This window comes from Cryptomeria japonica, chromosome 10 (genome assembly GCF_030272615.1).
Source record: "Cryptomeria japonica chromosome 10, Sugi_1.0, whole genome shotgun sequence".
NCBI classification, from domain to species: Eukaryota; Viridiplantae; Streptophyta; class Pinopsida; order Cupressales; family Cupressaceae; genus Cryptomeria; species Cryptomeria japonica.
Genome location: NC_081414.1, coordinates 300,893,571 through 300,909,487, shown reverse-complemented (window position 1 = coordinate 300,909,487; position 15,917 = coordinate 300,893,571). Strand labels below are relative to the sequence as shown.

Genomic DNA, 15,917 nt, shown 5'->3' with positions numbered 1-15,917 from the left:
TAGACCCAATAGGAGAAGACTATTATTGCATCTGGTTCCAATACCTGGTGAATGTGTTGAAGCATTGAGTCATCTAAATTTTGGTTTTTGTTTGAACAGATTTCATTAAGACAGACAAAAGATATCTGGGTTTTTGTGTAGACTGTCAAAACCCTGGCTTAGGGTATCCGGTGAGTACTTGAAAATGTAGAAACTTGTGCTTTCTCGTGTAATATGCCCTCAAGTTTGGCTGGTGGAAGGGAGAGGATTTGTATTCTATGTATTATTATTTGCAGTGAGCCATGCACCAGTTTGGAACGTGTTTTTGATCAAAGAGCAGACTGAAAACATGTCTCAGTCTGAGAAGAGGGCAGTAAGAAGATGGTTACGGGAGTCTTTCTTTGTTTGCATGGTATCTTGAGGGCAGATGAAGGATTAATGGTGTGTTGAGTGTGTACAACCAGGTTGTAAGGGTTGGGAACTTTGTTTATGCTGTTTGTGACTGTCTCAGAACAGAGGTATTGACTGTCTTAGTTTGACAGTGTAAAGTCAGAATTCATTGTGAGAAAGTTAGAACAAGTCTAAAGGGATTTCAAGGGGTGTTAGGTATGTTGTGTTAAGAGTCTGTTAATGTTGTGGAAGTCAGAGTTCCAAAAGGGTATGAGGTTAATCCAAGGTAGAGATGTCAAAGTGCAACGGTTGTAGGAATGTGGAAATAAGACAGTCACAGTCCATTGAATGTTCAGTGTGTTAGAGAATTAGTGTAGTTAGGTATTGAGAAGGCCTTGTAAGGGTTTGTGAATACCATGAGTGAGGTCAGAGAGAAGAACCTCTAGTTTCTTTGTGAAAGTTAATATGTGTGATGCTGTCATAGGGAAAGGGTGAATGCAACCAGTCAAGAAGGGTATGTGTTCAAGAGGACAAGTGCATCAGAGATGTTGTGACCAGAGTTTGAGGAAGCAAGGATGGTGAGTGGAAGGTGAACCAAGTTGGAATAGTGTCTTGGATGAAGGCCATTGGTGTGAGAAGTTGTGTCTCACTAAAAAATTGAAGAGTTTGCCCTTACTTGAGTAGGACTTGGGGTGAAATTGTAGGATGCTTAGCATCAAGAGAGAATGCTCTGCATCAATGTCTCAAAGACTAAGACGCATCTCCAATACCGGAGTCCTTGCTTCAGACATCTCTAGTCACAAGAGACTTTCAACAGTGGTCTCCCAAAGACACTTGATATCCCTTTATCCTATAGATCTGGATTGTTATTGGGTGTTTGATACTTCCTTTTTATAGTGATTGTTTTTCATTGCATATTTAGTATTTGGGCACACCCTTGCGAAAGGACTTGTAGAGTTGAAAGTTCAATGTCATGATATTTTCTATAGATTATTAAATTATATGAAGAAAAAATGGCGTCTCCAAGTACCCCCATCTCATGTTTTCAAAAATAGATGTACCGGTACCGGTACCAATCTCTCTTACTACTACCAATACAAGTCTATTGACAATCTAGACGATAAAAGAAATGCATTCATCAAAGCCCTCAGACTCAGCAAATCTAAGCAAACCCTTCTATCAAACACCCAACTGCAAATAAAATCTATATTTAGTCTGTGGCCAATAAATCACCCGATAAGGGATGATTGCAAACCATAAGAAGTTCTATTAGCCCACTCATCAAGTAGAAGAAGAACAAAGTGCAGAGGATCCATAAGAATGGAGACCACAACCTCAAGAATCCATCTATTGGGAGAAGAGGGCACTCTGAGAGCAGTAGGAGGAAAGGGGGTTGTTGTGACATTTTTACACATCACCCCATTGCAAATGGAGACCCCTCTTTGCTTTGTAAATATCGTTAGTTGAAGTGTCATAGTTTAGCATAGTGTAAAATAGGGTGTCTTAGTTTATAGAGTTAGTGTCTTTTAAAATTAAAAAATACAAAAAAATTAAAAAAATTAAAAAATACAAAAAAATCAAAAATCCAAAAAAAAATAGAAAATTGAAAAATAAAAAAATTTGACTAAGGCATGGAGAAGCACACGTTGAGCGTTGCTTTCGCGCATTGCCTTTGCGCATTGCTTTCGCACGTTGTTTTCACATTCATCACGCGAAGCTCTTGCACTTATCATTGATTTTTACATACATCATGCGAAGCCTTTGCGCCTACGCAATAGCGTTGCGCTCATCACGCCTTAATCACACACGTCACGCATTGGGGACTTAATTAATCAATGCAGAAGTGTATAAGGTATGAGCGTCACACGATGAAGCGTCACACAATGCGAGTCACAGAGTCAATGCAATGAAACGAAATCAATAATGCCTTGCGAACACTCCACAAGCATTAACTTTGCGATTGGGCATTGCATGATGTATCCTTCACGTTACATTCAACATGACAATTCAGGATCGATGAAGGCATGTTTAATGAGAATGATCACACAGGTCAGTTGCATTTGCAAGTTCGATGAAGAATTTACTAAGTGGTCATACAAATGCAAGTGTTCGAAATTGATGCCTTATGATCTTGTGGAGTTCAATGTTAATCATTAAATCGAGACGGCCAGCACTTATCATGATCAAAACTTTAAAATTTCTAGGCTGGCGATTAATATTCAAAGGTGAAGATGATACGTTTTTTTTCAATGATTGATCATGAGACATTAAATAAATGTGGGATGATGGAAAGTTCGAAGTCTCACAAAAAGCGTTATTGGATCACATTCAAATGCAACCGGCAAAGTTCGAGGCTATGATGCAACGCATTTAATAAATACGATCTTGCCTTTGAAGATCTATTATGAATCGGTGAAGTTCAAATATCCAAGGGCATTTCAATTTAAAGTATCAAGGTTGTCATTTAAGGATTGTGAAATATTTGATAAAGGTGGTCATCCCAATTCAAGATCATTTAATAAAAACCACTCAAGGCTGTGGTGATCTATCGATGTCTATAAGCCCCAAATTGATCACTATGTTTGATCAATTTGAAGTCAACATACCTTTGTCTGCCCATGATCGAATTGCACACAGCAAATAACTACCTCAGCGATTCAAGTTGGGATCGGATTCTTATCATCAAGGCAGCGATTCTGATATCAGCAATTTCACCTTTAGACATCAGCGATTATAATCAGATTAAGTGTGGGAACGAATTCATCTCTGACATCAATGATTTTATCTCAAGAGCATGGCAACTTTATTTTGACATCAGCGATCTAGTTTTAGCAGATGAAGGTGGTGATGCTGTTCGAATTTTGTATGCACAGCCACAGGTGGACAGCAATCTAATATCTGAATTGATTTCCATGGAGCAGCAAATTCATTCCTTACCATGAGAAACAACCTTTGGCTTGGAGGATAGAGACAAATACTTGGCCAACAACGTTTCCAGCAGCAAGTCAACCTCTGCAAATAACGAATTACATTATCATCCTGGCAGTAGTTTCAATTACATACAGCGATTTCATTTGTGAAGACGATTTTGACAATAAATCATCCAATCAGATTTGACGATTTTTCAAGGGTGGCGAACTTGTCATTTTAAAGTCACATCAAATTCATAGAAAGGAGATAGCACTCTTTATTTAGTGGCAGCGAACTTACATCTATTTTGATCACTGCGATTAGATCAATATATCAGTAATCTCAGGTTTGAGATGAACTTAATTAAACGTCTTTGATCAAATTGTGTCTTATGCTGATCTGGTTTTGTCTTATTCGATTATTGCATTGTCTTGGCTATAACATCTTCTTTATGTCATCTTAGAGTTTTGAAGAGATTATCGTTAACTATAGATAATTACGTTCAATCAATGGTTGAAGGCATGACTTAGAATTACAAGATTTTTTTTATTAAGGTTTTCATGCCTAGATAATCAATTACATATTCACAAGCGAATATTACATGACACTAACTTAGCCAATTTTTTGCAGGTGCATGATAGTGGGATCACGACAAGCACTTATCGAAGAGGACTCGAAGAACGTCATTGTGGAATCGAAGATCACGATATATTGAGGCAATATAGGTGACACCAACCTTGGACACATTGACATTTCAAGCCACGCTTTACACCACTAGACCAATAGGATGTGCGAGAGCGATGATGGAAAGTGGCATCATCAAGTGGTCGACTTCCCTTTATTAGTGCAATGCAACGAACTCATCATTGAGTGCAATAGACATTATGATCCTGATAGAAGAGTGATTACAGCACCACATGGGAGAGAGATAGCTTATCTCTTCGAGGAAGCAATCAGAAAAACATTTCACATACCCAATTCATGAACATGATATACAAAAGCTGGGACAGCACGAAGGTCGTCAACAACAATGATCCAGATAAATGTCTTGGATAGTCAACAAGTATTGGTTATCGAAGAGCAAGGCAAGCTCTTATCAAGAAGGAAGATATTGCATCACGTCATGTCACAAGCTCGAACAAGGCATCCTAGACAATGACACAATTTGTTTAAGGCAGTGTCACTATCCATCCGAAGCAAAAAAAAACAAAGAAAAGTAGGATTGATGCACTTCAAGGCACGATGAGGATCATGTATAGGCAACGACAAGGTTTGATGCAAACAATACAACATCAGTGTGAGGAGCAACTATCAACATCAAGCGCTCGCGAATGTTGAGTATCAAGAGATATGCCTTATTCAATTACAACTTGGGATGAGTTACGAGAACAAGCTAAGGTGGCGCCTAGTCATAGTTACATCCAATCATATCATTTCAAGATAAGACGTCCAGATTCAATGAACCTAGCTCATTTATTTAAACAAGATGACTACCACATGGGCACAAAGTTCGATGCACCTACCCTCATCATCTATTGGTTGAATTTTCTAAGGACATGTGTCCCATCAAATGTAATTGTATCATTGGTCAAGCATTAAATGTTTTGAAATGGGTTCAACAAACCCTAATTAGGGTTTCTATCTTTCGATCTTGGCCATTGATCTCAAATTGATTTGAGCCACAAAACTGTAATGAGAGCACTATATAAGGCCTCACTTCTTCATTTGTAAAGGGGATAGTGGATAGTTAGTAGTTCAAGAGTAGTTAGCAGCTAGAGGAGGAAGAGAAGGCAGAAATTGTTGCCAAAGTTGTAAATAAACTTTTCCTTTTCATTGAAGTTATGGTGGAATATGTTGTTTCTTCTACAATTGCATGGTTTCTTGTTGGATCTTTATTTTAGATATTGATAATTAGATGAATGGAAGAACTTACGTATGATCATTGGTGAAATTCGCATATCCATACTACTAACACTTTGCCAATGGTAAAGTGCCTTGCGTGGTCAACTGGAATCATTCAGCTTAAGCTTAACTTCAATTATCGCTTCTTCATTGATATGCATCAACCTGATGGTGTCTATGCTTGTGGTGATAGTTTGAAAATCATAAAGCTATCCTTAGAAGATTGCACTAGCCTTGTGGAGATGTTCGTTGCATGTCAAAGCAAGACCTAGTTAGAGTTCCATCAAAGATCATCCATTGCTCCTACATTCTTAGAGTAGCTTCCTCAACCCTTATCCTTTTTCCTTTTTTTTTTCCAGGTGAAATCCCACGTTCCAGCATCATTCGAGCATTTAGGTGTTCAACGTAAGTCCACCTTGTGAAACCAGCAATATCACATCATACACCAATGAAGCTATCCAACAAGTCAAGACCTGACATAAAAGAACCTTGAAGTCATCTCAAGTGATCCTTATGCGAATCTTCAGCATTTGAGAGTCTTTACTTAAGAGAGGATAGAACATTCAATACTTTATTTTGTGTTCGATAGTGCATCAAAACACCATCAATAGGGGCTTCCACTTGGGGAGCTACTAAATGTTATAGCCCTCAACAAGATCAGGGGAAAGAACATCCTTAATGCACTCACCAACAACAAGGAACAAGACAAGAAGGGAAGAAGAAGCAAGAACTCCCACCTTGTCACCACAAACATGTTGGACTACAACAACGAGTTGAGGATCCATGGGACCATTAACCAACAAAGGAGACCCAAATGCGTCTCTAGAAATAGAAGCCAGTTGATCCTCATCAAGGCTTGCCCACTAGTTATCACCATCAAAATCAAAATGGGACCTAACCACCTTTCAATGAGCAAAAGAACTAGAGGGAAGGAAGCCCCTATGAAGACCAAAAGTCAAAAGAGGAGGAAGTCCAATCCTTTTCGAAGGCTTTTTTAGCCAGCCTCAATTTGAGCAAGATGTCCAACAAAAACTCATCTTCAGACTCGACTTCCTAGGGATTAGGCCAAACCTTGTCCTCCCCAGCAAAAACCCCAACACCCATCTCCTCATCAGACAAGAAGCCATCCCCAAGCACATGACCACACAAACCAACAGGGAACTCTTCCAAACTATCAACCAAGATCTATCCCCAAGGGGTCAGTGCAACACAGGTAGACTCCTCACCACAACAACCTCAAGAGCTCTCACACCATCCACAGAAAAAAGAAAGGAAGAAGTCACCTCAAGTGCTAGGGAGAGACGCAACCTAGAACCCATACCAACACCCTTTTGACATCACCATCACCATATCCTTCAAAAGACTTGCACACTTTGTCGTCCACTCCAGCACTAGTTAAGGCCCTCATGCCATTGCCAACAATACTAAGGGTGTTTGCCACCTACACCTACTCCGCCAATTTTTTGGTGTTAAGGCATAATGTTAGGAAAAACATTTTATTGGATTAAAAACAGTATTTTAAATGTGGAGCATATATTAAGATAATAAGTTTTATTTAATGGTTACAATCATTTTATGATTCCAATTGATGGAAACAGAGGGAATGATAAAATAAATATAAGTACCAACCTTAAATATTTATTTACTAATGAATTTTTAATCAATCCTAGAAGAGGGAAAATCTCGATAACAGAATTGAAGAGTTGTTGCAATTCAAATATCAATTTATTGTGGGAATTGCAAGATGGCTCTTTGATCGAACACAATATCTAACCTTTTGAGTATAGAAAACCTTAAAAGTGTTCTTTGAAACTTGGAAAAAATACTAAATTGGCTCCTCATTATTGTGGTCCATTTGAATATTTAGAAAAAAGAGAGAAGATTTCGAATACAAACTTGCTTCACCTCTTTAGTCGCATAGAGTTTAGAACAATTATCATATCAATTTGCTTTAAAAATATAATTTTAATTAACAAATGATTTATTGGAAAAATATAACTGCCAATCCGGGTTGTAAATTTAGAATCAAATGAAAAAAAATTATTGATTAAAAATGTGGAATTTATAGAATAGAGTGATTGATGAAGTTAGAGTCAAATGGAAATTTTATGATGTTAATAGTGCTTACATGGACAAAAACTCAATATATTTGTAGTGTACATCCACATTTATTTGACTAATGATTGTTGATTGTGATTTGTAACATAAATAATCCCTGTGCTATTGAGGGTATCAGCAGATTTACAGGGGACGAAATGTTATAAAGCTTTTTGACCCAAATCATAAATGAAATAAGGATCATCAGTATTCCTTTCAATTTGTAAATGGGTTAAAAGAGTAATTAGGTTAAACAACATTTTCTTGATTTCATAAAGATTCAAATAAAACATTAAGATTATGAAAAGGCATTGGTTGATCAACTACCTTGAAAAACTATTTATTTCCTTATATACCTGGGTATTTGGCATCATGAATCTCTTGAGTGAAAGAGCAAGGTGGGTAGTGGGCAATGGAGATGGGGCATGCATGGAATTTTCCAACCAAGGATACATAATCCTACACCACCATGAAACTTTGTATCAGCATCTTCTATCAGCTGTTGGAGAAATCTTGTAAAGGTTTCAGATCTAATCTTTCACTCTCAGTGGACTACATAAGTCACATGGTGTTTCCAGGTTCATCTATACTTGCTGATTTCACGTTTTTCAGATAGTTGTAATCAGATTTATTGATTTCCAGCAACCATACTTAAGAGAGAATCAATACTAGAGATTGTGACACGGATCTGCATGTATATGAGCACTAAGGCTCATTTCCAATCAAATGAATGTCATCAGATTTGTAGCAGCAGTCAATATTGATGCCATCTTATTCATTCTCCTTGGGTCTGTTGTTTTAATTGCATTATAGGGTTGCATCTCAATCTGAAGTTTCATTTGTGATTTGAACCAGTTTCTTTTTAAAAAGTATATCACTGTTTTCAGTTATTTGCTTGCTAAAAAAATTTAAAGAATCAGAAAATTAAAAGAGAAAATCAATAAGATATCAGAAGGGAGACACCACACCGGTTCTGGTACGGGGGCACATACAGGTACAAGGTTTTGGTATGCTGATACAGCAAAAAATATTTCCTTTGGTATTGTACGGCTTGGTACAGTTGATATTTTTGTATATGTATGTGTGCGTGTGTGTAAAAAATTTTGAATTATATATAGAACTGCAAAAACACTTGATATATTATATAATATTATATTATATTATAACAATGACATTTGAATCTTTGATTGTATGATACTTCATTTATCAATGATATTATGATAGTCATAAAGATAATTGTCCAGGTTGTCAGTTTTGGTCTCCACTCCTAGACCCCCTCATTGTACCCAAGTCTTCTTATGTGACAAGATCCCAATAACTAGTGGGGATTGGGAGCGGAGACCCAATGGGGTTGAGGAGCAACACCCCACATGGGCATTTGGGGGCCATGTCTTCATGGCGCACACCATTTTCACAATTTTATCAATTAAAGGCAAAATTACGTAGTTTGCAATCACTCTTAATAAAAAGACCAGCTACCTTTCAAAATACAAAAATGGTATATGAAAAATGAGTTTGTGCGTAATAGGGTTGTGTTTATCAAACAACAAACATAAAGGTCCATTTAGGGTGCTTTTATGGGCTTTTTTTTATGTTTTAATATTTGAAGAATTCTTTCTTAAATCATTTTTTGGGCACTATATTTGTTTTCTGATTGCAAGAGCGTTTGGGAGCACTGGGGAGTGAATAGGAGCATCCGCCACCCTGGGTTTTCCCACAAGGAACCCAAGGTGGCTGGGGCGCTCCTTGTCCACTCCTAGGATGCTCCCAATGCCACTCCTGAGCCTAGCCCAATTGGGTACGGGAACAGGAACCCATTCAGAAGAACCTAGTAACTTAAATTGAAAGTAAGCTCTAAAATGGAAATGGCAGAAGATTATAGCAGAAGAGAATTTTTTGTACTTATTTACTCTCTTTTCATCTAGTTGGTACTAATGAGATGGAAATATGTCTTAAAATAGTTTGAAGTTAAAAGCATACTAGAGCTAGGGTAGCACCTTCTTGTCTAAGACATTTCTGTATCTTTACTGAGGTCATGCAAGTCTTACTACTTAATAATTAGAGAATAATTACATATAATCATGTACTCTGATCACAAAAACAAGAAAAGCAAGCATCTTGTTAATAATCAATTTGGTGATCACAACTGTTTTTAGGAAATGTTGAAGTAGAGCTTGTTTGTTTGTTTGTTGACAGGGTAGCTTTGTGACAACACTCATTTCAGGTAGAGTCCTTAGCGAACTCATGATGCAAAAAAATATTGGTGACTGTCAAAGTAGAGAAACAATTGTTGCAAAGTATAATACCCCAGATAAGCAGAGATTCTCTCAAACTTAAGAGCTAGAATTAATTAAAGACATCAGCACAAGCAAAGCTTTCTGTTGAATGAGATAGAATTTGGTGTTACAACAAAGTGCTAAAGGCAACTCAAAGGTTAGGCTTAAGATCCTATGCCATTCAAGTTTGATTTTGAGTTTGTTCACTGGTAGAAGATCCTTCACATAACTCTCCAATTGTACAAAGGACAGTCAGAAAAATCAGTTAGGCAACAAGTATAGCTATACATTGAGTGTTTGCAAATCAAAAAAATTGTTTGTAATTGTTGGAAGATTGGTAGTAATGAGTTTTCAGTAACAGTTGTGGTGGTCCAAAAGTAGCAGAGAAGGAGATCTAATAGTTCTTGTGAAATAACAGTGTCAACAGGCAATCAGAGACTAAAGGGGTGTGAACTTGTCAAACATCCTTAGTATCCTAGTAATTTACAGGATAACATTGTGGGGGTGTCAGAGAATAATGTGCAGTTTCTAGTGGACCCATTTTTAGGGTACAGAAAAGATGAATAGAAACACGATGAATAAGGACTAGTTTAGAAAAAGGAAAAGGAAGCATATGAATAGGTTTTAGAGGATGAAAAATGTCTAGTGTAGATACATGCAATTGAAGAGTTGTTACAACGTGCATAGATATATTATGATGAGACTATGTAACTTTGCATAAGCAATGAAAGTTTAGGGTATGAAAGTGTCTCTCTGGTATTATTTTTTTCTCTCTGCTATTCACATTCTTCTTTAACAGAGTTCTTTTTCCCAGAATTGCATCTTAAACTAAATCAAATGTTGATCAAAGTATGATACTGGATACAGTTGACAACTTAGCACCTTCCTTGATCACCTCCATTCTAGCTCTTAAAAAATCACCTTTAAGAGCCTAAAAGATCTATTGCATGAGATACTGGCAACTCACTACCTAAGCTTATCTTAAATCTAGGCCTCCACGAAAAAAGATATCAAAATATCTGATGGTATTCCAAACAACTTTACCAGGCGGTCAATCATCAATTTCTCCCCTGGAACTACAGCTTTACACCATCCATCTTTCCCCTTAAAAAATCAGCTTTAGAAGCCTTAAAAGTTAAATTCCTTCTACATGAATGATTGACAGTTCACCACCTAAGCTTGTTTTGCATCTGGGCTCCCAAGAAAGAAGATATTGAAATATCTGATAGTATTCCAAACATCTTTACCAGGCTGTCAACCATCCATTTCTCCCCTTCAACTACAGCTTTACACCATCTATCTCTCCTAAAAATTCATCTTTAGAAGCTTTAAAATTCTTCTAGATGAATTATTGACAGTTCACCACCTAGGCTTATTCAACCAATTAAGACCCCTCTCGAAGAGAATAAGTTCTGATTTCTCGTTGCTGGCCACTGCTTCAGAGTTCAAAAAAGTTGTACACAAGATGGATCTATTCATAAATTGTACTGTCCCCATTTCAAAATATAGCAAGTTGAAACCCAAATCATCATTCATTTCACATGGTCCTTGGGAATTTCGCACTTGGAAAATGGGAGTACAATAATAACTCAAGAAGATCATAATGTCATAAAAGGGGCCACTTAAGTGATATCATAAAATGTAATTATCAAAGAAACGAGACTCGGACTCAGCAAGGCTGACCCAACTCGGGAGTCGGCAAAAAATCGACAGGACTCGTCAAAAACTTGGCAAAAAAAACAATCTCTAGTGATCTTAACCTAGAGCGAGTCCTTGAGACTTGGCTAGGGTCACTCGGCTCGGGACTCGCCGAGTTCTGGTTATAATAAAAAGGGCCTCGAGGAAAGTGAAACTATAAAAGAAGGTCTTTTACAATAAAAGTTTATTTTAAATAATTCCTCTCATATATGAATAAGGATCATGAAGGAAATTTGAAGAGTTATGTAAACTCTATTTAAGAAAGGCCAAGCAAGGAGAATGAGGCATATTGATCAAACATTCTATTTTCTGATTATTTCTACTACTTTTGGTGCATTGGACTTTGGTTCAATTAACCTGAGGGCAAAAACCCCTGATTCATACTTGAGGCAATCTCATCCAGAGATTGTATATGAGCTTCAAAGTGAGAGGCAAATTGGATTACGGTAAAATCTTGTTGAATATACACTAAAGATTATCTTTATAATTTACAACTGTTTCCATAGCGCTACATTTGTGTAAGTTTTGGCAGCCTTTCATAGCATCATAATTAAAATGTCTGGAGTAGCTCTTACAGTGCCATTGTTGGCATAACAGGTGGCTAGTATAAGCACCCATATCTTAAGATAACAGGCAATAAATATTCAGTGTAGCAGATTGTTTCTGGGCATAGATTATTCACAGTTCAGTGGGTTATAGCGGGTATTTGGCAGCACTTTGCAAAATGAATTAATTCAAAATTGATGACTGATTGCTCTGGTTATGTTATGCTGTTCATACATGATTAATATCTGCGATCTATATGTATATTGATGTCTGCCATAACAGCACTATATAGTTGGACTGCATTATTATGACTAAGAGCAAATTGATAGCTGCGACTTTGTATGTCTGCACATTTGTTCAAGCAGACTCATTTTGAGTCAAAATTTCTTTGGGAATTAAGAAATTTAACTGAGGCCATCTCTGCGGGCTGGAATAATAAGATTATTTTATTAATTTCATTGTCTATAACTACTGTATTTATACTTATAGTTGTTCAACAATTAATAGTATACAATCTGGTTGCGGACCTAAACCCTGGAAAGTGGAAAACGATCAAGTTATCATTAAATAATCCAGTGGGGATATTATATACATTCCAGGGTAAACTCAGAAGTTGATGCAAAATTATCCATAAAGAGAGCATTGACAAGCTAGTCAGCCCCTAACAATATAATGCTTCTTCTTTGACTTCTTGTCTTACACCTGCTCAACTCATTAATGATTCTTATTATATATCTGAAACTTGATATTGTTATATCCTTGTCTACAGTCTATTCACCAGACCTTAGAATTACTTACAACGAGCTAAGACAGAAAGAGGTAAGACCATTCGGCTTCTGCAGTTTGCAGGACTAAGGTGATTCCAAAAATGACTAGGTGCAATCCTCGGGATGCTGAGCTCACCTGCAAGTACCCCACTTAGAGGTTATCCTCGGCCGAAATTTCACTTGGGAATCTTGATAAGCATGGTCTAGCGTCTGAGTCCTCTGCCTCATCAGACCAAATTCAAAATTTAATCTGTCATTCTACACTTGACATACAAAAACAAGAAGCAAATGATTAGGTATGATCGGACAGGATAAGTGCACTGGATCCATCAGACTTCCATGCAGACTGCGGTAGTATCCTGATGGGTACTCCAGGTGAGGTCATGGCGTTGACCACTTTATATAATATTTAACAACCACATAGTGTGGCACTGTGATCCGGAGTAAGGAGGTGAATCCATTGCCAAGATGGCCCAGCTTCAAAATTCGAGAGGCTCAGATCCTTCTCTGACAACGCAAAGGCTCAGGTGCAGTAATTCGCAGAGTCAAGTGCCATCTCTCCCAGCTAATGCAGGGGAGAGAATTTTCAATATACGTACAAAAGAGCGATGCAAACAAACCTAAATGTCATATCATTTTTGGCCAATTTTAATCCCATCTCTTCATCCCGTGAATATCAATCAAGTGGAGCATTGAAGCTCATGGGAGACTAATTTTTGTGAATCATTACTCATAACTTGTGAAAGATGGAACGTTGCAAATCACTACTCAGGATGGACCATTCAAGGAATCGCTTTCACATTAAATACTTTATATAGCGTGTGAAACAACGATATCTCGTAATCTTGAACTGTACAAGCTTCCATGCATAGGAAAAAGTCCAACAGTCATGAAATGGTTCCTCTTACTCTGGCTCTTAATCTTGTTAAATCTAATTAATGAAAGATTATGAAAGAAAAAACAGTACCTTGTCCCTTGAAAACAAATTATATCTAGGCTGCTCCACTTGGGGACCAATCAAGCCTAGCCTATTGGCAATCTCCCAAGCTTCGAGAATCGTGTCCTTGGGCCACATGCTGGTGCCCCAATGGAAGGCCCAGCCCTGATCAATGATATAATTCATGGCCCTTACTGTCTCCTCCACAGGCGTCCCCTCATCAGGCCTGTGGCAGAACAAGACATCCACATACTCCATCTGCAGTCGCCTCAGTGAGGCCTGAATTCCCTCAATCAGGTGCTTCCTGGACAATCCCACATCATTGGGTTCCTTCCCACCCCAGAAGATCTTGGTCGAAATGACAACATCAGAACGCTTCCACCCGAGCTCTTTTATGGCCTGCCCCATGATTTCTTCTGCTTTTCCTTCGGCATACACTTCTGCATTGTCGAAGAAATTGACACCCAATTCTCTGCAGCAGGACAACAGGCATTTGACCTCTTCTACACCTAATTGGAAGCCGAAACTGACCCATGCACCGTATGATAATCTACTCACTTTCAGCCCTGTGCGGCCCAGGTTTCTGTACTCCATGCAGTTTTGTTTTCAGTGAACTTGTCGCCTGCCGAGTAATAATACACTACTTAAAAATTACGCCGAAGGCGTTCCCTTATTTGAAGTGAACGACCTGACTTCAGCAATCAATGGCATATAATGAGGGAGAGAGCATGCAAGACGATTCAAATTATGATCACCGTTGGATTTGTCGAAGATATTTCATTGTCGTTTTTCACCGCTTCCTCATTTCCTACTGTCACCGTTCACCATTCCCCATTTCCAATCCCATTTTGCCGCAGCCGTTTGACTTTCTTGTCATTGAATTTTCCTTCGCTTTATTTTCACTTTTTCCATGAGGTACACTTTTTACAAAATACATGTAGACCTCTTATCAAAAAAAATTTTGTCAGAAAGAAAAAATATTATATTGAAGAGTTTAACTCCACTTGTAATTATCAGCAAAAAGACTTACATAAGGACTTACATGTAGACCTCTCATCAATGCTATATTGAAAAAAATTTGGGAGAAAGAAAAAATACTATATTGAAGAGTTTAACCCCACTTGTAATTATGATCAATATTCTTTGGAGAGCCGAAATCCCTATTGCTCAATTAAGAACTAATTCTCACCAGTTCCGTAATGAAACTGATCGTTGGAAAAGACCTAAGAAGGTTGGGAGGAGAGAGTATGCATTTTTTGCTCAACAGGGAAAGTGGAAACGGAAAAACACTTCATTTTAGAATAACACTTCATTGTTGAGAAGCAGGGAGCACTTATCATCACGCTGCATAAGAAGAGAGTTGAAATGCGGAGGGCAATCAGTGTTTAATCCAATGTGGTTAGCAGTTTTGTCCCATAGACTATATTTAGTCTCGTGAATGTTAAAATAATTTCTTCCTTCTTCTTCTTCTTCAATTCATGCACCCTATTTCAGAGAGTAAATGGTGATAAAATTGTTTACATTATCAAATAAAAATTATAAAAAGTTTGATTTTTTTAATAATATGCTAAAGCTCATTGTCCAATCATCCAACTTATAAAACCATTTAACTATCCTAAATATAAAACGCTAAATGCCAAACACTAGAACCATATTTTAAATTAAATGAATCTTAAAATGTCTAATTTTAATTATTGAAAATAACAATTAAATCAAAACTTTACTCGTAATTATTGAAAATAGCACTTCATACTTTACTCATTAAATATTGGATATGTTTTGATTTACTATTAACATTTTAATATTTCAATATTAATTATATAGTAATATGTAAATTAAATTTACTTTCAAAATAATAAATTATATGTTTTAAATTTTTTAATTTAATTTGTGTTTATTTTAATAATTATTAAATTGTATAATATAAATGTGTGTGTGTGTGTGTGTGTATTTTAAATATCATTAAATAGTAATAAGTAAAAATTTTCAAATATAGTCCAAGGGGTTGAGCTTAACTGGTTAAAACATTGGGTTCTCACTATGGAGACCCAAGTTCAATTCCCAATAGGGACATCTGAAATGGAATTCTAAGTTGTGACTCTTGGCCTTCCATAGGATGGGGAAGGTCTTGGGGTCAATCTAATCAAACATAATAATAATAATAATTCGAAGATATGTAATGGGGATGGGGCCCCCTACCGTGTCCCCACTGGTTCATAGCTCCAGTCAAAAGCTATTTAGGCTTCGGTCAATTACCAATCAAAAAAAAAAAAATTCAAATATAATTACATATTAAATCAATGTGAATTAAATAACTTAATAAATTAGGAATCTTTTTTTTTTTTATCTTTTTAATAATTATAATTTTATTTTAAACATTTTTATGTTTGATTTTACTTGTAATTTTTAATACAA

General features: G+C 36.9%; 1 protein-coding gene across 2 annotated transcripts in view; it reads right to left on the bottom strand.

Moving 5' to 3' along the window:
• Nucleotides 1-15,917, bottom strand: part of LOC131040904 (probable voltage-gated potassium channel subunit beta) — a 46,909-nt gene that overhangs the window by 24,049 nt on the left and 6,943 nt on the right. Inside the window, exon 1 of one of the 2 annotated variants that reach the window (XM_057973859.2) lies at nucleotides 13,533-14,241. The exons of the other annotated variant lie outside the window; for it this stretch is intronic. Coding sequence (XP_057829842.1) covers nucleotides 13,533-14,096 — 564 coding nt within the window. The 5' untranslated portion in view covers nucleotides 14,097-14,241. Of the gene's footprint in view, nucleotides 1-13,532; nucleotides 14,242-15,917 lie in introns of those variants that run through there. 2 annotated transcript variants of the gene reach the window in all.